Raw genomic sequence first — 25,425 nt, 5'->3', positions numbered from 1 at the left:
GTAGCAGGATATCAGAGTGAACTATTGCCAGATCCAAAACCCATTGTGGATTCCTTAACTAGGGTCATCAACTTATTGGAATTAATGAACCGCAATCTACGGCACCTTCAACCAGACTTGGCCATCCTCACAGCAACAGCACCGCCACAACTGGCACATGATGATGACGACTACATTAAGAAAGTCTATGGGTCGGGAATCACTTATACGCTTACAAACTGGCTAACACAAGTTCTCCAGGTACTCAATTGTGACAAAAATGAAGATAAGTGTTACTAAAAACTAAGCAAGAATTTGATTTGTTTAGAAAAAAGGGCTCCACCAGTTTAAGTAAAAAGCTCAACTCTGTCAGCGCCAGTTCTTTTAAAGCTTTCATAACTCTGACAAAGCATCCTTGTATTATTGGGGTCTGGTCTGGTCATATTTATCTTATTTAGCTTATTTGTATTTAATTTATTCAACGTCTGATTTCACCCGTTCGGATGGTTTTGAAACACAAGCGAAAAACTATACCTTTGTGACTGAATCACATGTTACTAATTTAAGTTTAAGATATAAAGATATATATAAGGTAGTAAAAAATGTGTCTTTAAGATGTACTGTGCATCAGATTCAGCTACTGAAACTTGCACACTAAACAGTACAGGCCGGAATGGCCCTGTAACATGAGTGAATTCAGTACTTTGGCTTTAAAAGTGTTGGTTTGGTACCAGAGAGTTCCAGGAGGTGAATCAAGGCAATGGAATCCCATTTTTGTTTTCATTTACATTTTTGACCAAAATAAAGAAGAAATCTTTACGCCAAGAAAGACATAGATCAGGGGTCTCTAACCTCAGTCCTCGAGAGCCCCTGTCCTGCATGTTTTAGCTCTCTCACACTTGCAACACACCTGATTGCAATCAGTGGCTTCTAATTGGGCTTTTTCCACAATGTTAGTGATGACGTCGTCATTAGATTCAATTATGCTGAAGCAGGGAGAGAACTAAAACATGCAAGACGCCAGCCCTCGAGGACCGGGGTTGGGCACCCCTGACGTAGATGGTTCGTCTATTTATTATATTAAAAGCACATGTTTTTTTAATAAATTTTATTGTATTGTATGGATTTTATTGTTGTCAAATGTATTCTCACATTGTATTTAACAAGCATTTAATAGATGTTTTAAATTAAAGGCTTGGGATGACTTCTAATGTATTTTGTGTTGCCAGAAATATTTATATTCATATTTCAATGTGAAAAACCAAAAATGAGTAATTAGGACAAAGCAGGGGCCGTGTAGAAGTTGGGGGTGTTTGGTGACGTGGCCTCATTCTCCCACATTTCAAAAATCCCTGTACACAATCCAATAGTATAGGAGGATTCAGCAGTGGTAAACGCGAGCGTGTCGAAGAGTGAATACAAAAGTAGCAAAAACTATTCACATCAGCAGATGACAAAAAAACAAACTAGGAGTCTGTAAGCAGAACCAACTGACTCACTACTGACATCCACTGTGTAAAAGTGAACCAACTGTAATCTTGGTCGGCAAGAGAGAAGAACCGACTGGACAAGCTGGTCAGGAGAGGAGGTTGATAATTTGTGGGTAAACAAAATATTTTGAATACACTCTGACGTTGATTCTGTGGAGGTGGAGATAAATGCATCTTTTCTGAAGCGCTGCTACTACGCATGTGCATCACGGCAATAGTGAACGCTTCTTCTGCACACACCAGAGTCGATGGACAATAATAACAATGGCCGCCTCTCGTGTGGTATGACTCTCTTCATTCATTTTCAGAATGTTGCTATGTGAACCCAAAACATTTCTGAAAAAAACCCCACTTAATCAGTGTGTTTTCTTGAAACGTCATATAAACAGAGCCTTACATGTAGCGCTGTTAAATAGCAATTGTGTACTTATGCACAGTGTTGTTAGACTCTTTTTTTTTTTCTTGAATATGCTACTGTTGCATTTTTAGATTTAAGATTTTTGTACTTTTCACAAGGTAAAAAAAAATGGGGGGATCTAAAATGATGAGCAGACTTCATGTAGCTATTATTTTGTATTGTCGTTGTATTTTAGTTTCTTTTCCAAAAATGGTGTGTTATTACTGGTATTGTGAAGATTGCTTCCTTTTAGATGTTCATGTGATGTCAGCAATAAGCAATAAATAATAATAATAAATGGTTTTTGGTCCGTGTTTTATGAACTCAGTTCAATATATTCCAGTTAGGTCAAAGTACAGTGATGGAGCATGTGACCTTCATGTTTTCTTTTTCTTTTCTTTTTTGTTTAGCTCATGTATTTTTATCGAGATGCATAAATCAGTTGGCTACAAAGAAGAAAACGTGGATATATGAACAGAGGGAATATAAAAGCATACAATAAGAATATAAAAACAGCTTATTAAAAATAGGAGCTTTTCTTACACACACAGGGAGTGAAGCATGAGCGGGGATCAGAAGAGAATTTAATCAGTCATAGTCACAAAAGGACCTGATCAATGCAAAAGTATTTCATATAGGACTGGAATATTGACATATTGTTAACTGTGCTGAACAAAATACTAGCCCTAAAACAAGAATTTCCAAGCAATTATTTCATAGTTTGTATGATTTCAGAAATTACGTTTGTCCGTGAGAGCCAAATGTGGCTATGTAACATCTTTGTGTATATTGTGTCGACACCAGCTGGTGAGAAAAGGGAAGGGTGGATAAATAGCTTTTTTACTTAGTATTTTGTTTCTAATGTTGGCTGAATGTGTTGATTACATACGAAAGTATGACTTCTGCTTTTATCCATGACGTTGTCTTTTTTCTGTCGTAGTTTGCTCACTTTTGCCCATTTTTCATCACTTTGGGTCATTATTCATCTGTTTTGTTCTAGATTACTATCCTCGGAGCACAGACTGTGATACTAATTCAGTTAACCTAAAATTACTTGTAATTGTAACACACGCAAAATAAAATAGTAGGCAATTTAATCAACTTCATCGGAGCCACCTCAAGCTGTATTTGTTACTTTCAGAAGCTATCATGTATCGTGTGTAGCCATAACTTTCCATGTAATATGACACAAAATAGATTAGAAAATACATGTCGTTGAAGCACTTTGTTTATGGTGTTGGTGATGCAACGCTAATTAAATAAAATGGCTTCATATTCTATCTGCGACCCAAAATCTTCTCCTATTGCAATCTTGCTTAAAAGTGTGACTGCCAAACCTACTGATCTGACTTTCTTCACACTTTTGCAACCTGTTATTGATAGCAAGGGTTAGATAGAGCTCATCTTCATAAGAGATCTGCTATATTTCCTTTCAAGGAAACACAGCAAGATAAAGCAATGCTACAAGATGCAAACTTGGTTGACTCGTTTACCTTTTTCGTCAAAGGATATGACTGAGATATGGATCAGGGAAGTTTATTTTCAAAGCTTCTCATAGGCACCACCTCAAAGATGACTGTGAATATAAAAGAAATCCTTTCTGAGAGGTTGCAAGGCAGTAAGAGTGTCTTGAGCTCACACAAAACCCTTGAGTGGAATGATCATGAATTACAGAACAGGTACGGTGTGCGAAAAAAAAAGAAAAATTAATTTAGTTCGAGAGGAAAAAACTTGACAACAATTAGATGAATTGAAGTACTTCTGTTTTACACTTTGCAGGTTTTCTGTGTGTCTGGACGGTCACCTTGATGGCAAATGCAGATGCAGGGCGCTCTCCAAGGAAGCATGCAGCTGGGGTCAAGTGCAGGTCCAGAGAGCTGATCGGTCTCACCAAAAGCCACATGGAAGCCAGCCTGGCAGCTTTTGTGAGTAAAAAGATTATGTGAAGATTTTAACTGCGATATGAATACCCGAAGCCTCAATAAGTGAATGATAAGGATTTTTTCCTCTTCTTTATGCCACTGTGCAGACAGCAGTGCAGGTGACAGAAGCACATATTGATAATCGATTCCAATAAAATGCATTAAAATCTATGCAAGTTTCTCTGTTTTAAGATTCTATTATCTGTTTAACTCCATCATGGGAATAAAGCATTAATAATGAAATATGAGGCCGTTTATCAATTAAGACAGACAGAATCTACAACAATCATTCATTGACGAATTGGTTGGTTGCTTGGTTTGTTGGTTGCTTGCTTGCTTTGGTGGTTGCTTGGCTGGTTGTTGGTTGCTCAGTTGTTGGTTGTTGGTTGCTTGATAGGTTGGTTGGTTGCTTGTTGAACAGGCACAAAATAATTTTGTCTTTCTTTTGTTTATTCATTGATTAATTGGTTGGTGGCTAATTGGCGATGTGGACTGACCAGTTGAATAATGGGTTGATTGAATAATTGGTGAACAGCCAGATTGACTAACTGATTAACTGACTAACTGATTGACTGATTAACTGATTAACTGATTAACTGATTAACTGATTAACTGATTAACTGATTGATTTAGACCATAAACAATTTGTGTGGCTGGTCTCTCTGTTTTTGTCGGGTCTTTCTGTAACTCTGTGAAATTTATGCAGCCTTCTCCTGCATATAACAGGTCACTCGATGGCTCATGACCAATATTTCACTCGTGTGAATGTTTGTGTAATAACATGCTCCTATTTTTCAGGACAAGGCCAACGGTAAGCACCTGGAGATGTGGTCCCCTGGATTCCCCGAGCTCGAGGTCCACCATGACTCCCCGGTTCATGGGTCAGACGTGCAGTGCAGCCTCTCCTTCATGGCTCAAGGCCTGGATGAAGTCTTGGAGGACCAGAAAAACAACCTGAATCCAAACGCTGCTTCACTCCACAAGAAGCTCCGGGATACTATCTCCACTGTCAACATGCTGGCATTGTGCATGAAGAGCGTCCTCGGCGGCGAATGCTCCCCAAAGCCGTCCCCGCCCATGCCGCCAACACACAGTTTTGAGAAGAAGCAGTGGGGTCACACTCTATTGAAGGAAGCCAGGGACTATCTCGGTTGGCTACAGCACAAGTTTATCTATCACATTACAAATGTCAATGTAAAGAAGAGGGTACATTACAAAGGCAGTAAGCTTGACAAGTACTTCGAAGGGAGCGGGCACCATCTGTAATTTTCAACTCTGTTTCTGTAAACCTTTCAAAGCATTTCACCGGATGAAAGAACGTATTTCTATAGTGCCTTTGTACAGACAGCCTGCAGCTAATCAGTCTTTTATTTTAAATTGAAAGAAAATGTTAAACTTAAAAGTGCAGATAGAAGTTTCAGGATATGGCTGTTCTCACTGATGTTAGATGATCACATTATTATTACAGGTATGAAACAACTGGGAGGTTATTACGATCAATTAGCCTCATAGCCGTAATAAAATCATCTGCATATATTTGTTAGTCTGTCTACACAGTTTTGGAAGATTACATCAAAACTACTGGACGGATTTTGTCAAAATTTTTACCGTAGAATGATATAAAGTCTTGGAAGATCCCATTAAATTTTAAGGGTGATTGTGAAATATAGATATTTTTTCTGAGTCCAGGTTGGCAGACGTCAGAAATCTCTCTTTATTAAATAGATTATAAATAAATTATAGATAAATTGTCCAACTGGGTGGTAGGTCAAGCTCCTTGCTTATTTTTCATTTTATTTTTTTATCATGATAGAACAGACCCCTCGGAAGAGATTAGTAAGAAAGCTCTGTCTCTGAAGTCATTGCATGTCTTTGTGGCATCCAATTTTGTGTATATCATGAACTTTTCTGAGTACTTCTTATCTCTGAGGTTATCTAAGTTTTGGTTTCTGTTTGGATTTCCTTTAGTGGCCTCTTTTATCTCAGTTATGATTGTTTCCTCTATTTGTGGTCATTTTGATGTGCCTTTTTTAAGTTTGGGCTCCTGGATGGCCCCTCATTCATATTCCTACAATTAAAAATAAAAATACTGATAACCTCAACACATTTTCACCAAGACAGCAAATGCAGTACTTTCCCAAAAATGAAATTATATCAGAAATGGCTTGCTTTTATTAAATTTGATAGCTCACAGCAGTTGACATGCTCCCGTGTGATGGCAATTAATCAACTTGCCAACAAAGCAAATGAGAAAGGGCTCTAATACATTTTCTAATTACAGCGGTTTGTTTTCTCAGCCTTCATGGTGATTAATTGTTTTGCTCTGGCCACCCCCTCCCCTGTGAGCCGGTATGCTGCCCGAGGTGGGACGAGAGGCAGATAAACATCACCTTCTGGGAGCCACCAGGTTGGACTCCACTCATTTGGTTTCACGGTGAGAAATGGGGACAGATGGATAAAGCACAGTCAGGCAGATAGGTGTGTCAGAGCCTCGTCAAAGCAATACATTAGAGCGGCACTGTAAAAAGAAAAGATTAATGCGAGTCTCCTCCTCGATCAATTAATGTTGGATGAGAAGTGTTAATGTTCTGCTGTTCACTGTGTCTTTCAAATGACTCTTCAGAAAGCTGAGACTCAATATTGCAATAAAATTCCATGTTTAATTCATATACATGTTCAGAATAAGGTTGTTGTATTTTTTATAAATATAGTTGGCATGGTTGGGATTTATTTAGAGCATTAGACCATCATAATTTTCTTTTTTGCTTGTAAACGTCCATTCTGAAATCTGTGATTTGACACAGAAAAACACTTATAAATCTCTGAGTGGTAGTTCTGCTAAACTTAGTAAAAATGAGGCTGCAGTTCATACAACAAAGGGCGACTTGGAATTTCACATGAAACATAATGGCCAGGACAAGTGAGCAACGCGCTAACAAACACATCCAGTTATGGCTGCTATTTAAATCATGTGGTCTGACACACACAAGCACATACAATTAGTTTCTTTTAAAAACAATTGATGAAGTAACCAACGTACTTTTAAAAGAGGAACTCGTAATCAGTAATCGTGTTCGTTTTTTAAAGTAACTGTGGCAACACTGTTGTCAAGTAGTCGGCAGTAAAGGCATGGTGAGTAATATGCTGAGCTGAGCTACAATGCTACACTAAGTTTGAATAACAGAAAATGCCTGAACCAGGGAGCCATCAAGACATCTGTAGCAGTTACGTGAAACACCTGCAGGAGTCTCTTGCAAGGGGGTCACTGCGTCCTTGAGATTAGAATCCTCGGCTCAGTTTGCCTCCTTAGCATCTCCGGACAAAACAACACACACACAGTTTCATCAAATGTGATGTCTGATTTCGGTTGGTAAACAGACGTCAATACCAAATTGACCAATTGCAAAAAGACCAACCCAATTTTAGAGCAGAGGCCTACGGCCAGTACAAAACATTTGCATATAAAGGTTTGCATTTGCACAAGAAGCAGAAACACTAACCAGCCATTTCACAGTCACTTTTTATTAAATATCCATTTCATAAGCATGCAATATACAGAGAAGTAAAATGACATTCTTTACCATAACCATCAAGAAAACTAAACGATGACGCAGCTCTTGTGAAAAGAAGCGAATCCTGCTGGATGAGCTGCACGTTCATGTGGACCTGGTGATCATCACGGATGAATGTATGACGCCTTTGATGCACTTATGAAGTGTAAATATTCAAATCACATACAGCATATCTGAAGTGGGCCTCGGTTGTCTTCGTAACGCGGAACAATCCCAGGCAGTGTTTCAGGAGTAGAGTCACCTACGCCGAGTGTCCTCAATAGTCCAAACACTGATATTTTTATTGACCTGATGCTCTTCCAAGTCCTTGGAAAATGACAGGGGCGAGTAAATCAGTCACACTGGAAGTAGCTCTGGAGGACTTTCGCCGTAACAGTACTTGGCTTGAGGATTTCGGTAAGTGTTCTCATGCTGTACGCTCTGCGAGAGAGGAAAACAAGAGTCAATATGATGACATTTATGACAACTGCAAGTTTATCCATCATCATTGAAAACAATGCAAAATAAAACAGAAGAAAGGTCAATACATTGTGACTTCCACGTCTTAATAGGATTCTATTCTTTCAACTATAAAAACACACTTTTACTTTCAGGACCCACTTAAATAAACAACAGATAACGTTAGTGGTAAGATTAGGGGGGTGTTCTCTGTTGCAGATTAAACCTATCAGATGTTTTCCAAGTTGTGATACTCGATGCGAATGTGGCACTTTCACCCAAACTTGCCTAAAATGTTACAAAGTACTGTGTATTTGCATTTTTAAAAAAAATGTCCTGCTTACATGTATTTCACTGTATTCCATTATTACTTTAGAAATGTATCAACCAGAGAGCATGTTTGCTGTGGTTATGCATCTATGGATTTTAAAATGACACTTTTATGGTTCATGGTCAGGTTAATAAAGTTAGTCTCTCTGATCTGATCATTGCTTTTCTTTCTGTGAGCTCATGACATACTTGTGACGACGTCCTGCATTTGGCCAGGCACAGCTCAAAATGGTCCTCCACAGCAGTGAAGAGGTTCTGGAAACCTTCAGCCGCTCGATTCAGGAAGCGCTCGAGGAGCAGTTGCTGAGCAACAGTACACAGATAAGACATTGAGTGCAACTGAAGTATGAAAAAGGCAGATTTCAATCCATCTAACGTGTCCTCAGAAGCACTGCTACATATAGAACTTTTCACCAAAACAATCAGATAGTGTCTTAACTGTTGAAGTTCAGGATCACCTATTGCGACATAAGCATGCAAACTGCAGCAGGAGATATAGCTAAAGGACAGCGGAGCAGTGAAAGAACACTCTGCTTGACCATGTCATTGATTACCTTATCAGGCTGAAGGCAGCAGGACACGCAGTACTCGTAGATGCTACAGCAGCCGTTGGCCAGGCAGCTTTTACAGATGTACTGCCTGGTGCTGGGAACGTTAACGTTGCAGCATCCGTTAACCAGCAAGTCCTTCCTCTCACAAACATAACCTGTGACACACAACAGAAGCGTCAACACGAGTCCAACGTTATACAGAATTACCACGGCTGTGTGGCGGCCATCCTTACCCAGTTCGTCTGTGAGCAGCGTCTTGCCCTGGATGGAGTTCCTGCACTGGGTCATCTGCCGGCTGCTGTTTCCCAGGTTGAAGCGGACTTTCCAGGGGATGCGGTGGTCTGAATCTCTGACCTCTAGAAGCATGCGGTCCCGAATGGTTCGCTCCTCCTGCAAAAAGATGCAGAGGACAGGTGCTTCAAGAATTGTTGGTCATTACAATTATTAGTGATGAGAAAAAAAACAGCAAACACTGGGAAATGACTGAGAATTCCTGAATAATAGTGCTGACGAGAAACTTGACATGTGTAATATAAAAACTAGATTTCGTACCGAGTGCTTGTCTTTTGAGTTTCTTTTTTAATGGAAAAAAAAAAATGGAACAGAATTCACGTTCACCTGAAGGTTTCACATAGACACATCAGATAAACAACAAGTGTTTGATGATGGGTGTATCTTCATGTGATGCATTTAATTTATTCAACTCAGCAATGTGCCGATCCCAGCACAATCAGTTCAACAGGCAGGTAATGACAAGTACATACACATTTATGCCTTGGGACAATTTACAGCCACATGCCTTTGCATGCTTTCGACTGTGAGTGTGCTTGGAGAAATCATACCAAATCACAATTCAAACTAAGCTTAACAGAACCGTGGAGGTCGTACTCTCGGATCTTATGAAATATTGTAACATATTCCATTTCAGGAACCTTTACAGAATTTCATTGTAGCATGCCGAGTGTGAATGTGTTTGCCCTGTGATGGATTGGTGACCTGTCCAGGGTGGACAGTCAGCTGTGACGATCCCCCCACCCTGCAGATGAATGGATGAGCAAAACAGGACAGAAGCACGACGTGTATGTGTGTACCTGCTTGAGCGTGCTGGTGAGGAAGTAGATGAGAGACAGTCCAAACACAACCCCCAGCACCCAGCGCTTCCTCAGTAGCCTCCGCAGCACCATCATGGCATGGCTCGGATGGAGTTTGGATGATAGGAGCGCGACACCAGCAAATAGCTAACCCATGCTGCAGGTTGTTGTTTAATCTCGCGAATAGTAATTTGCCAGTAGCCTTTTCTTTTCTGGAGCTGCGAAGATGGGTATTTATCCTTCGGGGAAGCTCCGTTACATGCTAGCGTAAAAAAACCCCCTGCTTTGTTAGCCTGCGAGCTAACATATATTATCAGGAGCTAACGCTGATAAAACAACATGTTCCGAACATATTCAGTCGCTGCAGAGGGATACAGTTTTATACCAACCCCTTTGCGTTCAGGATAAGATTGAAAGAGTAGTAGCTGTGAGACTTATTTCCCCCCAAACATCCACAATTGGCAAAAACACATCTACAACGCGGAAGTGGCGTCATGCAACGGGGCGCGCTGATTGGTGTATGGCGTGAGCTGTGACGTTCACCGGAAGTTGTGCCTCCTCCAACATCTGCAGCATCCACAGCTAAACCATCTCACTCCAACATGACAGAAGCAGAGGGCCAGAGCACGGAACAAACCCAGGTAAATAAATAAAAAAAAAAATAGATGGTGGCATCACTGTGCTGCGGATTAGAGTTGCGCTATGACGCTGGTTTGCATCTTGCAGGGCTGGACCGTGTGGTGATGAGGGCTGTGCCATGCAGAGGAGACACAGCAGCAACACGGATGGCATGCCCTCTGAAAGGTGGGGTCTCAGCTGATTTTGCACATCCTTTTTTTTTTATTTAGCTTGTTTTTCATCCCGAGCTCAGTCTGTGTGTATATCTGCATTCGTAGGCTCAGGCTTTGCTCTGAGAAAGCTACCAGACAATCCCACAGTTCATGATATTACTGTTTTCCTAATTGTATAGACATATAGTTTTAACTTATTTGCAACCTGTGTCATGCAGGTGACATGCCACCATATGTCAGAGCATCAGAAATGTTTAAAACATTATACAGCAGAACAGTTGAAATCACAAGTCGAGTGCAGGATACAGCCTGGACAGGTCACCAGTCCACCACAGGGAAAACACATACACGCATTCACATTCAAAACGCAAAGCACAAAGACATTCACTAATGAGTGTTTGTTTCAAATTATAACACAAGAGAGCTTTTTAGATTATCTGTCTCTAAAATACACTATTATGTGCTATTGCATTCATGATGTCACCTTTGTGACCAAACACTTTTCTGTGATTAGAGTAGTGTTTTTGTCCAAAGCTTTATATTCCCAACCCTTTGTTTCTTTTAGCTTCATGTTTCCTATGCATCCCATGTCAGCGGCATCCTGCGGCATGATTTCTTTGGTGCTCTCTCCACCTGTCAGGGTCATTTTTTGTTGACATATTGTCATTGATTTCATTTTGGTGCTCTAAGGCAGTGCTTGCCAAAGTTGTTTATTTTTTTCCTGGAGTGCTCCGCTTCATGTCTCTATAAAAATATGTAAACCCTTCTCTCTGATTTCTGATTTGCCTGAACCTTACATCGAAGCAAATAGCTGGATAACCTACTCTCACAAAGATACAGATGCCTGAAAAGTTCCTCCAGATTCTTTGATATTTGTTATCATAGTTCTCTTTCGTGCACATTTTTTCAACCTCAGAGCAGACAAAGTCTCCCCCTCCCTCTGAAAGCTCCTTCTCCAGAGGTCACTGCTTTGTATTTAAAGTAAATATTGTCCTTCTCCCAATCAGGAGCCGAAGCCAAACCCTGGGATCCGAGAGTAGCCTGGATGAAGGTGGTGTGTTTGACTGCCTGAAGCCCGACTCACCCACTTCACCCCAGCAAATCTTCTCAGGCCTGGTCGGAGTTCCGTCTGGCTCCGTCTCCTCTGCTCAGTTCCAGGCTGCCGGCTTAGTTTTGGGCTCTCCTCCTGAAGTGTTCATCCAGATGACGGCCTCGTCCAGAGAAGAAGGCGGCCCCCATCGCACGGAGGGCGGGCCGTTCCTCCCACGGCCTCCTCAGCACCACCACCACCACCATCACTTCCACCACCAGCCCTTGCAGCACCGGACCTCCTCTCTGCTCCAGCAGGCCACCGTGCCGGCTGGCTCCGAGAGGCACAGCTCCAGGGAGGAGGCCCAGGAAGATCAGTCCACACCGGCGCCGGCGCTGTCCGAGCTGAAGGCGGTGGTCACCTGGCTGCAGAGGGGCTTCCCTTTCATCCTCATTTTGCTGGCCAAAGTTTGCTTTCAGCATAAACTAGGTATCCAAGCTTGTTCTACGTATGGTGCCATCAAGGTATCGTCATATAGTGTCATTCAGCCTCTTCTCTCTTCCAGGTATCGCTGTGTGTGTCGGGATGGCCAGCACATTTGCCTATGCCAACTCCACATTTAGGCACCAAGTGTCACTAAGGGTAAAGCCCCCCCCCCAAACCCCCCCCCCCCCCCCCCCCCAAACAAACAAACAAAATAAAACAGGCTTCGAGCATTAGATGAAGTTATTGACACGCTGAACATCTTAAGGACTATGAACACCTCTGAAACCCGTAGTGGGAGGGGAGTGTTTGTTATTGTTTCAAACATTCCAAATTATGTAGTGTTTAACTGGCAGAGCTTTTTAAATGTACAATAGCTTTGGGCTGTTTAATCCCCATTAAAATGTTCAAATATGGATTTAAGTTCTTTTCTTCAAAAACACAATGAAAAAGAAATCTTCATATATTGCTAAATTGTGGAAAAAGAGAATTGAGTAAGCAGACATGTTTTTATTGTTGAGGGGAAATTAATAAGTACGAGCAGTGCCTGTGTGCGTAAAGAAAAAAGGTCAAATAAAATAAAAATTCATCAGTAAAATGAAGAGCCACAAACAAACAAAACAGTAAAAATCGAATAATAAACACAACACATTTAAATAATTGATTTGTTGTAGGAGAACAAAATAACATGTTTTATACTTGAAATAAAGAACTGGAGCACTTAGTATTTATTCTACACTGGACAAAAATACTTTTTCCTCCCAGTTTTCATGAACTTGAACTGAATGATCGAAGACTTTGGTCTTCAGTATTCAGTATTTCGACTAAACTCCCTCTGTGGGTCTCTTGTCTCATCAGGAGGAACGTTCTGTGTTCGTTGCCCTGTGGATCGTCATATTTCTTTGGGGGAACATAGTGTATATCTACTACACGTTCAGCCAAGAGGAACTACACAACAGGTAGTGGCAGTTTTTTTTTTTTTTTTTTTTTTTTTTACAGTAGCTGTGTGTCTGCTTGCATAATGGTTTGGAGTTATTTTACATCTTTTTGCTTTTCCCATTAATTTTTATGTTCTGTGAGGCTTTCTTTTATTATTTGTACTTTCATTTCCTTCAGGGAGTCTTCCTGTTCTTGTCTGGTCTTGTGCTGTGAGTATTTAGTTTGTTCATAATGTTATTTTCTTTATTTCATTATGTTTGACGTTTATCCCTCACTGTTGCTCATCATTCTGGAAGTGAAAGTTACCAGACCTCTAAAAATGCAGGTCACTGAGGGAGATGTTGTTTCCTTGTCTCTTTGAAGCCTCATATTTGCGAAGCCCAACCTGAACAGCTTTGACTTCTTCGATCTGATCTGGGCGGTGGGCATCACAGACTTTGTGCTGAAGTACGTCACCATCGGCCTGAAGTGTTTGGTCCTTTTTCTGCCCAAGATCCTCCTGGCCTTCAAATCCAGGGTGAGAAAATGTCATTTCTTCTGATCTTTAGTCCATCTGCATCACCCGATATACTATAAATATGTCACAAGGTAAACAAGTTGAAGATAAGATAATCCTTTATTTGTCTCACAATTGGAAAATCTGCATTGTTGCAAGTTAGTTTACTCCTAATAGCTCTTTATTTATAAGAATTATGTGCTTTTTTCATGAAATAATTACAGATAATACTTATTTCAAGTAGGAAATGCATGGTTTATATGTTTATTTTCTACATTCTTTCACATGATATTCTCATACTGCCTCCATTTTTAGGAAAATATGACAATCAATGCTTTCAGTACAATTTTAAAATCAATAATTACATTAAAAAACGTTGTCATTGTTTCCCTAAAGCCCCCCTGAGAGTGTCTCGAAAAGGCTGCACATTATTTTTCTCACCTATAATTTGTCGAAACATCTCAGTGAAGCAAAGCTCTGATTGACACGGCCACTTTCACTAACATAAATAAGCAGAAACCTCAAAATGTAAAGCTGAAAATTGAGCTGGACTGAATGAGGTAAGAGTGTGACCTCATAACTGATGCATGAGTAATGTTTTTTTGTTAACGTAAATTTGTTCAAACACCAATGACTTGATGATGTGTTTGAATGATTGGATGGCTTCAGATAATGGATGGCAGGTGTTTATATGGCTGTTCAATAATTCAGATGTGTCCCCTTTTGGAATAATCCAATGTATTATGATACAAAATGAGACGATAGTAGGATTGTGACAAAGATGTCTTATTTTAATTTTTTTATGATGAATCAAATCAACTGTTCTTGTCTATGTCCAAAAGCTTCAAAAACAGTATACATGGTGATGCACATGCTCCTGCACCAACATTTTGTGAAACTTCTACAGACATTAACTTTAAAGTGAATGTGTTATGTCCAGCCAACTGAAGATGAAATTGAGCTGTTTGTGGCCCTTGAATTAAGATGCATTTGACATCCTTGCTTTATATGATTCCCGAACGTCCCTGGGATTTGCATTACGCACGTAGAAGATTGGAAAAGGCAATCGAGTTACGAGAAGGCCCAATTCTCCAAGTTGTGATATGGAAAAAGAAAAAAATGTGTTAAACTATGATGAAATACTCTGCGGAGTGAAGAAAGTGCTGAAGGGTCACAGTGTGAAACTGTTTTGTATTCATAAGGTTTTAAATGGTACTCCTTAGGTGAGCCCTGTGCACGTGGGTGTCTGCGTGTGTGGTTTTTTCAAGCCCGAGGCAACTGACTACACACACACACACACACTCAGATTTTCATACAGGTGCGCACTTATTTCCTGCGTGTGTGTGTGTGTGTGTGTGTGTGTGTGTGTGTGTGTGTGTGTGTGTGTGTGTGTGTGTGTGTGTGTGTGTGTGTGTGTGTGTGTGTGTGTGTGTGTGTGTGTGTGTGTGTGTGTGTGTGTATTTGATGTTAGAAGCGGGGAGGGGTGAGGAGGGGTTACAAAAGTATTAGGATTAAATTTTCCACTGATAAACAAACCATGCGGCCTATCAGTAACACACCAGCCAGCAACTGAGCTCATTTGCCCTCGAGGGAGTTGCAAGGGTGAGGTCATCCCTCCCTGGAGCTGGACCATTACCTGTATCCTACACACACACACACACACACACACACACAGATATCTGACAGCTTTGATGGGACACATGTTGATTTGCAGGGAGTTCTAGATCATATCATTGTTTGTTTGTTTGTTTGTTTTTATTTATTTATTTATTCCCAAGCTGCCTTTTTTGAACTCTGTTAAAGTCACACAAAGTTCATTACTGCGTTCAACCGTGGATACACTAATCATCCTTCATAATCCCCGCCGTCAGCACCAGTCTGCACGAGCAACAACAGCAGGCGTAGATCCAGAGATCCCGCGACGGCTTTGTTTTAAAGACTGATATCTGTCGCCTGTGTGTGCCTCCTGTTAATTGTGTGCTGATTGAGCACGCGAGTGTGCTCGCTGTGAGCCAAAAAGTCTTTTGGGTTATGCAGCAGTTGTCTTGGCGCTCGTGTTGCTTTAATTGTCAGCTCCGTTGGCCTCGAGCAAGATTTAATAACTCTCTGTCGCTGCGAGAAAAGCTTCAAATATCGAGTCGAGCTGAGTCGAGTGCAGCAGTTGCTCAATTAATCAAGTAGTCAATTGGTAAAAAAATATTTTGTCTTCATACTTTAATTGTCTGGCTTCTGAAACATTGTTTATGATCAAATAAAATTGAGAATCCTTTCATTAATGCTCATGCACGTCATGAAAATGAAACATTTGAGGCTTTATTGCAGAAGTGAACTGAGGAGCTTCATATAGAGAGAAGCTGAAGTGAAGGCATCCATGTGCACTTGATGCCATAAGGTCTAGATATTGGATTTATGGGGGGAAACAGATGATTAGTGTTCAGCTAAGGTTGAGAGTATTATGAGTAGTAAAAAAAAAAATAGTACGAACAGAGTCATGAGACACGGTCATTATTCAAATTAAGTGAGGATACTTTCCTCCACCCACAATCCAGAAACATGCGAGTTAAGCTAAAGGGTGATTAAACATTTTCCCTTTGTGATTGTTGGTCTGTTTTCATCAGCCCTGTGATGAACTTGAAACCTATTGTGATGTTTTTTGGACAAAATCTACAGGAAAACAAAAAAGACGTGATTGATTATGTATGTGTATCAAGGCAGATGATAAAAAAAGTTGTGACAAATGTCCCTACTTTACCCTGAAGGTAAATAACTGAAATGCAAAATGAACATTGTTGTAGAAAACTGGTCAATCAGAGCCTGCGGTGGAGCTTACTCGGGCTGCCTGGCTCTTGTCCAAACTTTAAATTTGACAGTTTTTTTTTTTTTTGCGTGGGCGTGATGGGCACGGTGGGAGGCGAGGCTGAGGGGACAATAAGGAAGATGAATTAGCAGTTAGTGAAGGTCTTTCTCCCCTACCGGCTCGCCTGCTTGTGCCTCTTTACCCGCAGTCATCAATCTTTGTCAGCCACCATCCAGGAAGTCATTATACAAGTGGAGATGCCAGGAGGATCATCAGGGAATCAAGTTCGCCTTCACTTTTGGTTGCCTCTGTTTTTTTTTTGTTTTTTTTTCTAACTGTACCCAATTTGCTTAAACGTGCTTTGCGGCAGCCTGGACGGAAATATTTTCTCTGTGATTATGAAAAGGGGGGGGGGGGGGGGTACATCTTTTAAAAGATGGCTAGCGAGCCCCTGTAGTGGTGGGCTTGGTGTGGGGCAACCGGGTAGCAGGTGGAAAGAGCCGCTGCCAGTTTCCCTTGCAGAGTGTGGGGAAATTGCCTGTGCTGCCGGGGAGCTGCTGAGAGCTGGACAGCGGCCATGTTTGGGCTGGAGGCGCGCTGTTTTAAGCTTTTAATACCACACTGCTCTTGACTAGATAGAAGAGTGCCCCGAGGCTGCTGAGCCCGCTCTGCTTCTGGGGCAGTCCAGTGAGCGGATCAAAGAGACGGGTACATATTGTCTCGGTGTGGATGCAGCTTCATTCATACAGCTGAGGCTGATTCTGTGTTTGCATCTGTGTACTGTCACGAAGTTTGGTTCAAATAGTCTTTTGCCGGTTTGTGTCCTTGTCCAGGGTAAGTTCTACCTGCTGATCGAGGAGCTGAGTCAGCTGTTTCGGGCCCTAGTGCCCATCCAGTTGTGGTACAAGTATATCATGGGAGAAGACCCGTCGAGCAGTTACTTCCTGGGAGCCTCGCTCATCATCATCTACAGCCTCTGCAAGGTATTTGGCACATAATCCTCAGATGTTCAAAGGCACCAGTGGCACAAAGGACCTTGTATTAAAATCCTTCGATGTGACAGAAACTGAAACCTCTTTGAACAGTAATGCGCCCCACAGATCTCCTTCGCTGGTTTCTCTCCAGATATCTGAGCTCTCGTGCTGCAGTTCCACCTTCTCCCATATCGCGTCACCCCAACTGCCATCCAAACCATTTGAGATGCAGCTTTTTTTTTTTTTTTTCTTCTCGAGTTAAAGCATAAAAACATTAGTTTGCCGAGTACCTTTTTAGTGTTGTGGCAGTTTTGCTCTTCAAAGGAGGAAATCGTTTTTCTTGTGTTCGGGTCCGAAGAACAACAACAAACATATTTTTAACACATTTTTCCAAGACCAGCGGACACAAACAACATCACTGAGATTCGAGCTGAGATATCAGTTATGCTACCATGAAAGATGGAAAAACCAGCATTAACCTCAAAACCTTGTTGCCAGAGTGAGTTTGTAAAAGCATGTACAATGCAGCAGCTATTGGAGTAGATCTTTGGACATTTCACTGCATTTTGCACCAGAAAATACCATCGAAATGGTCTTTATGTTGAAATTGTAGCAATTTTCTGTAGTAATTGTTTGGTTTTGTGAAAACAGAGACTTTTTTAAACTTCGATAAAATTCGCTGCACCGCAACAAAGATAGACTTTCAAGTTTAAATTTATGGCACTACTTTACACTCAAGATGAAATTTGTCTGTGTGTGGCCCCTCAACTAAAATGAGTTTGACACTACTGGTTTAGTAAGTCCAGTAACAGACACTGAACACGTTTTTCTGTGTTTATATAAGCACTGTCTTTGTTAAGTCTGCCTCCCGAGCGGATTGTGAAAACCACTGAATGCCGGCCATTGAAGTGCAGAACTGAATTCGCTTTTACAACAATGTCAGAGCTCTTGAACATTTGTATTTGCGGCTCCACAGATGTTCCCACAAAGGCTCTCAAACTGTCTCGATGACGACCTGAAATGAACAAAACAGCTCTGCCATGGCTGGATACACAATTTTAATCAGTGAGAACTTTAATAGAACTTATCAATGAAAGCATGCTCAGAACATAATCACTGAATACCATAGAGACGTTGATTTTGGAGAAATGAAACTTTGATTATTTTCTTTTATCCCCATTGTGTGAAGGTCTTCGGATGTGAACTTTCAACAAAACTCCTGATTTTCTTGTTGCACCTATGTAAAAATGAGATGAGGTCAAATTTGTGACGCATTGGCCCCACCATCCAGCCAAATCAAATCCTGATCATGTTGTGAATTTCAGAATAATTCAAGTCATCGTTTCTCCATATAAGCATTGGTCAGAGGAGAACAGAGGAGGATCTTCTGAGGAATAGTTAAATCGCAGATGGCTCTAGGAGACCAACTGGCCTGCTAATGTGGGAGTGCCCCAAGTAGTATGATGAAATCTGTGTAAGTTCCCTGTAGGGAAAGGTGTTGTTGAACAATGTTGATAAATTCTAAACTTCATAAACGCCTCACAAATCATGGTCTTCTTGATTTGATCAGAAGGCCTGATGTTTAAATATTTCATGTCGGTTTAAATTGAGGTTTGAACAAAGGAGAAGTTGCCTCAGGAAGAAGTCCATTCAGTAAAAAACAAAAAATACAACCACAGACTTTTGAAGCCAAGGGTCAAATTCAACCTCATGTCAACACGGTGTAGAGGAAGTTCAGAAAGTGGAACTGAGTAAAACTTGACTGAATCAACCTCGGGATGATCCAAACATTATTTACGTCTTTGCTCTGATATTTATAGTCAAAGCTTTCTTTCTTTATACCCGTGATTCATCGGTGGTAGCTCTAGATGATGAGCTTGTTCAGCTGAATTGGGAGGATATTTTACTGGATGTGCACTGAGGTGCAGCCCACTAGTATTTTACAACATCATGTCATATTCATTGTGTTTCAGTTTTAGTATGAGTTGTATCTGTGGATGAGTCACTGCAATCATTTTGTTGTGTCAAAGTTTCCAGCTTCCGTTTAATGAAAGACCTATGAAGGTCATTAATGCATTGGTGCCCAGACTTCTCTGTCCTCCTTAACCTGACCCCACTCCTTTTGAGGAGACCCCAAACTTGTCCCAAAACCACCATGATCTGTCATCAATTTTTAAAAAGTGTGTGCTTCAACGAGCAAATTAGAAATCGAATCCTATATAGTGTCATCGGGTTTAGCCAATCAAGGTAGGCCCTCCAATTTTTTTTTTACTATAGTATGTTTATTGTACTTATCCTACACTTTGCTGCCCCCCCATCATAGTTTATTTTCCTTGTATCTCATCCTACTGTATATTTTGGTCCCCTTAGAACTTATTATACTTTATTATAGTTTGTGATTTGTATCTTATTTTTTAGTCCTATTTGATAGTCATTGTATATAAGATACCTCTATTCTTACCTAACTGTTTGCACATTCCTTGTCTTTCCTTTCCTCATGAGTGTCCTTAAGAGCAGAATGTTACGAGTAAATTTCTCCACTGTGAGATCAATTAAGGCTTATCTTATCTTATCTTATCTTATCTTATCTTATCTTTGACCCTTCCACAATTAGGCAACTCGACTCTGGCACATGGCGCCACGAGAGGAAGTACTTCCTCCTCCTCCTAAGATGGACATTTGTGGGCGGAGCAAGTCTCGCTCACACAGACACAGCAAATTCTGAATGCAGCTCCTATGATCCAATATTCAAATGGATGAAAATCAAGGAAAAGCTGGATTTGGGGAAATAAACTTTGAATACGATTGTTTTTGGACCAGCGAGACTCATGTGAAAGTGTTGAAAAGCTGGATAATATGACCCCTTTAAGAAATGGCTTAGTGAAAAATATCAATTTCAGTCAGACAGCTCGCATGAATTCTGCCTTAAAGACATTGAATCTGATGGCATGCAACATCAAGTGTCTGCAATGTGACACGTGTCATTATCCCAGCTGCTATTGCTTGGAACCGACGTGTCATGGAGCAAATGACACTGAAGAAAATCTGTGATGTTAGCTTTTCATCAACGTATTTTACCAAGTGATCTGACGACTGTTTCTTTGCCTTAAAGTATTTGTCCATATCATTTGAACAAAAACAATTTCAATATAGCCGACAATACATTTGATTTTCTCTAAGTTCTTATTTTTGTTGAGAGTTCCTCTTGAATATTATACTCTAAGACTATAAAAGATTTGAATAATGCAATTAGTAAAATGCAACTTGTGTGGCCCATATGTTAGATGATTGTAGTGATCCTCTGTTTTATCCTCCATTTTATTCTGCCAGATAATCACATTTAAAAATCAAATGCAGGCACAACATCATATAACCATGTTAGCATGAGCTATGATTTGCACATATAGAAGTATTGTATTTTCCATACAGTCTCACAGCTGTATTTGCATGACTTCAGGCTTTTATATCACAGTTGATACAAAAATGAGATTGGAGGGTTTTGCTATTTTTCAAATGAAGACTGTTGATATTTTTCCCTCCAACATGCACCCTGTGTGAATAGCGGACGCTTTTGCAACCATGTGTGTAATCCTGGAAGTCTTGGTGATGAAATGAAGTGTGGTCAGGCACATTGATGATGCACTTTAAGTGGCCAGATGGTCATGACCATCTAAAACCACATTTTCTTTAACCTTTTGAATTGAAGAAGTGTTTCGTGGTTTTTTTTTTTTTTTTTTTTTGCACAACTAATTAATTAAAACCCATTTTGTGTTCCTTGGCCTTCAACACACTTTGAGACTTTGCTTCTGTTTTTATTGTTGCTATCTTGTTTTTTATTGGGTTTTTATTTTACTCTTTGTGTATATTTATGTACAGTACTGTACTTTGTTTCAGCTGTTTTTTTTAAAGTGCTCTATAAAGCAAGTTGAGTCGAATAATGACGCCTATTAAGGAACTATGAAGTTTTATTTTTAACACTAAATGTTGTTAAAACACTTGTTATAATATGAAATTTGATTGTTTGCAGGCATTTGATATTCATAAAACTAGTTTGCCTTCTTGTTTTTCATTTGCAGTCTTTTGACATCTGTGGGCGTGTGTCTGCGATACGTAAAGCCTTGGTCCTGCTCTGCAGTTCCCAGGTCAGTCAAAAATATGCCTTTTTTTCTGTTTTGCATGTCATCACAGGTTATTTAAAGTTCAGATCTGTGCAATACCGGTCATTTTTTTTTTTTTTCTTTCCTCCAGAGTTATGGCGTGAGAGCTGGCAGCCAACAGTGCAGCGAGGCGGGGGATGTCTGTGCTATTTGTCAGGCTGATTTCAGAGACCCGGTAGCCCTCCTCTGTCAGGTAATGATCCTCTGATCTGGCAAGAGAGAGTTTTTAGTCTAAAGATCCATCTCAGCCGCCAACCGTTCAGTCTCGTAATGTTGCTTTGTACCACAAGGTGGGGTAATGAGTGGAAAAAAAACGTCAAACATTTATATTCAATTTACTGGTGTGGCTTACTCAATATGACATGTTACCCCTGAAATAAAATGTGTTTGACACCACTGCAATATATCAACTCACTCATAAGACACATTCACATAAACAAAGGAACAAGTAATGCTTATTTGACTTTAATCATTCTTTAATATCTGAATTCCTATTTAATATGTTCCTGAATCCTATGAAGCCTGTTGATTTATTTAATGATCAGGTTCATATTCAAACCAAACAGTAGGAAGTGGTTACCATCATCAGTTAAAGTGAACATGAAGTTTACCTGGATTTTAAAGACAACAGTTTGAACCTGCAGATTTCTTCACCTGGGCTAAAATGAGCTGTGTGTCTTCCGCAGCACGTCTTCTGCGAGGAATGCCTCTGTTTGTGGTTCGATCGCGAGCGAACGTGCCCGCTGTGTCGGGCCACCGTCATCGAGACGCTGCGCTGCTGGAAGGACGGCACCACCTCGGCTCACTTCCAGATCTACTGAGACGCCGCCGGTGGTCCACAAGCAGCCAGAGAGCCACAAATCTTGCTGCAATGCAAGCGAGACAGTGGAGTTTCATCTTTTCTCTGTAGATGTTCAGGTGATCATTTAGAACTGCAGAAGCACACAACCTTTAGCTGCGTTTGCAAATGTGTAAATTGTGTTGCGGGAAATTCACGTTTCAACCGAATAACAGACATAATGTCCCTAAAAGACACAGATAATGGCGCTTTTGTCTTGCAGTTCCATTTTGTACACTTAGTTACAATTCTGACCTGTAAATACAAGATTTTACACGCGAAAGAATGAAATGTTGTTTATTGATTTACCGTGTTGATGTAAAAAGTCACCACTTTTCACTTCATTTGGTGTATCTATTACAGTTTGTTTGTAATCTTTAGGCTTTTGCTGTTTAAGTTATGTGTATTTTATAATGTAAATGTACTGTGTGAGTTAGAGAAACTATAGTTGCCACGAAACTCACAAAGAAAAGCTGTTAGATCCAGGTCCTTGTATGACTGAGAACGATATTCACCATCATGTTTTCATCGAAGCCTCAGAATGATTGAGGATTGAACGAGATCAACAGTTGTTTGGTTCTTCGTTTGAAACTTGAGAGGATTGAGTGATGTACAAGGAGTAATGTGGGACCTTTGATAATCCCGCCTATGAGCAGCATTTTGTGTAGTTTTATAGTCACACATGACTGTAAGAGTTTTTGAGATTTGGTAACTCGGGCCGGATGATTAATCCGATATAGTGACATTTTTGACCAAATACCATATTAGTTCCAACAGACCAAATAGGTTTTTTTTTTCCCCCCTGGAAAATAGGTTTCAAAAAAGTGGAGGCATCTTATAGTTGGACCAATAAGGTACTTTGGCAATCACCATATTGTTTTATTTGCTGTTGGTGTAGTCACAAACATATTTAGTGAATGATGTTTGATCACCAATCATGGCTGATGTGTGTCCATTGCTTATGTTATTGCTACAACAATCAGGTGAAATCAGAAATGTGTCTCACTTTATGATCCTTTACTGTTTGTTCATGTCACAGTATCCACCACCCCCCCCAAAAAAAAAAAAAAAAAAAAATCAAGACTTTGATATAAAATTGATAAATTATTGAGTCCATGTATATTGGGTGTGATGCAGTCAGTGTGGTGCAGTTTAATGGACCTTACCTGTATTTCTACTGGTATTTTATCAACAGCACATCTGAAATTGTTTGACCTTACAGTTTTATTTCATTGTGGTTTTTTGTTGCGACAAATCATTTCAATATAAATCAGTTAGGCTTGAAGGTACAACTTGTAATATTTTTGTTTAAAGCATTAGACAGCTGAGATAATCCACATAATTCATAAAAGCAACTGTTGTATACTGCTATCTCCCTCTCAGTGATTTCAGCGTCTCCAAGATAATCTGACATTATGATCAAACCATCCAGACAGCTCCAGCCTGACCAGTCTTGTAGTATCACTTTAAACCACGAGATGGGGCAGTCACAAGTTAGGAGCTTTTCTCTTGTCACAATGGGTCAAGCTCTTGAGACCTTCTATCACTCACACTAAAAGAATATACAAATAAAAACAGCACAGAGCTGAAATGAAGACTGATTGGTTCCTACCGTGACTCATAACTGAAATCTTGCATGCTGTACCTTTAACACGCAGTAGGATCTTGCATATTGTGTTGTACATCACCGATATTTTTGATTTTTAAATTAAAGCAGTTTAAAGCAAGTGTATTTTTTGGGGCGTCTGAAAGCACACACACCTGCAAAAGTAACAATCAATAAAAGTCGTTTATTATCATTACTGTTAAAAATCCATATGAAACATTTCAGAAGTATAAAGAACACGCAGTTTATAAAAAACGCTTACAATTACACTTGATATATCAAGAAAAAAAAGCTTATTTTCCAGAAGTCACGGACAGCATAACAGCATAGCTTCTTCTGCAGAGGTTCTGCATTGTCTTCAGGAATGATCAATGTCCCCAAACAGATAATGCAAAGCACTGAAGGTTGTTTAAACATTGTCTAAAACACTGTAGAAAACACCTAAAAAAAGACATTCATCCTCATTATATACATGTTCACTCTTACCGGGTAGCTTATGTTAATAAAACGGGGTACAGTGCATTATGGAGCTTAATAGCAGGTGTATTCCAGTGCGTCGTCGTTAAGGGTTGCAGATGTGCACAGAAGGTCTGATCGGTTGTCGGTGCACATGGAGGGAGGTGAAAATTCAGAGGCTGCACTCTTAGTGAGATTTTCCTCTGCGCTGTACCAGGGGAGGATTACATCACCAGTTTGGAAATGGGATGACAGAATGGGAGAGTTTACTGAGGGGGCAGGACGCCGTGCCGCGCTGCGCACCGACGGGCTGACTGACGGCCCCAGCTCGTTATCCAACTCCGTGCGCATTCTCACCGGGCCCGGTGAGCTCTGATTCAGGTCAACAGAAACAGCTCCGACCTTCAGGACACACAACAGACGCACGCGCACACACACTTCCCGCCCCCCCCCCCTTTTTTTTTCTTGTTCTTTTTTTTGTTGGTTTCGTGCGCGCTGCTCATGCGCGCATCTTTTCTCCCGGAGTGCGTCCTCCGACTCTCCAGCGTCTCTTGCTTTAAGTGCAAATGATTTGAGCCCGTTGATTCTCCTCATGCATGACCTTAAAGGCACCGTCTAAAAATGAGGAAAGAGGATTGTTTATATGGGAATAAAATTATTTTGAAAGAACACAACAGCGTAAACAAACGAACTCACATTAATACAATATTTGTTTTATCAGGCCATTAAATATGCTCTCTTTCTCAAGATAAATCATCTAAATGTGACTAATTTCATGATTAAAAGCGGATCTCAAGATATCTTCACAATAAATGTAATTTAATCGTATTTTGACCTGTATAATGTGAAAATAAACAAATAAATATAGGATTCGAAAGTTGAACAGCATTATTTTAAGGAATTCATTAGCTAATTAACTATATTATAAATGTTATATCATATATTTTATCTATCTATCTATCTATCTATCTATCTATCTATCTATCTATATCTATCTGTCTGACATATTTGTAAATTTGTAAATTCGTTTTTTAATTAAAGGATTATTTAGAAATACAGGAGATAGCGAATGAAAGCGAGAAAGTAAA

General features: G+C 40.2%; 2 protein-coding genes across 2 annotated transcripts; one reads left to right on the top strand and one right to left on the bottom strand.

The window, feature by feature from the left end:
• Window positions 1–7,324: 7,324 nt before the first annotated feature.
• Window positions 7,325–10,210, bottom strand: spring1 (SREBF pathway regulator in golgi 1). Its single transcript, XM_080499551.1, has 5 exons — window positions 9,771–10,210; window positions 8,913–9,069; window positions 8,683–8,834; window positions 8,318–8,431; window positions 7,325–7,780 (listed from the first exon to the last, which is right to left on the bottom strand). Exons 1-5 carry the CDS (start codon window positions 9,864–9,866, stop codon window positions 7,697–7,699), a joined length of 603 nt encoding a protein of 200 aa, XP_080355677.1. The 5' UTR covers window positions 9,867–10,210; the 3' UTR covers window positions 7,325–7,696.
• Window positions 10,211–10,527: 317 nt separating this feature from the next.
• rnft2 (ring finger protein, transmembrane 2) lies at window positions 10,528–22,258 on the top strand (the record flags this gene model as incomplete). The annotated part of the gene is made up of 9 exons (XM_080499347.1): window positions 10,528–10,574; window positions 11,569–12,080; window positions 12,157–12,233; window positions 12,933–13,033; window positions 13,377–13,530; window positions 17,140–17,289; window positions 21,357–21,422; window positions 21,529–21,630; window positions 22,124–22,258. 9 exons carry the CDS (start codon window positions 10,528–10,530, stop codon window positions 22,256–22,258), a joined length of 1,344 nt encoding a protein of 447 aa, XP_080355473.1.
• Between the last annotated feature and the right edge of the window lie 3,167 nt (window positions 22,259–25,425).

Source organism: Blennius ocellaris, assembly GCF_963422515.1.
Source record: "Blennius ocellaris genome assembly, chromosome: 7".
NCBI lineage: Eukaryota > Metazoa > Chordata > Actinopteri > Blenniiformes > Blenniidae > Blennius > Blennius ocellaris.
This window is presented reverse-complemented; position numbering and strand designations above follow the sequence as displayed.

Coding starts and splice junctions, on each gene's coding strand:
- spring1 (XM_080499551.1), bottom strand. CDS start 9,866: ATGATGGTGCTGCGGAGGCTACTGAGGAAGCGCTGGGTGCTGGGGGTT. Junction 8,835..8,912: donor GCTGCTCACAGACGAACTGG/GTAAGGATGGCC, acceptor TGTGTGTCACAG/GTTATGTTTGTGAGAGGAAG. Junction 8,432..8,682: donor GCTGCCTTCAGCCTGATAAG/GTAATCAATGAC, acceptor ACTGTTGCTCAG/CAACTGCTCCTCGAGCGCTT.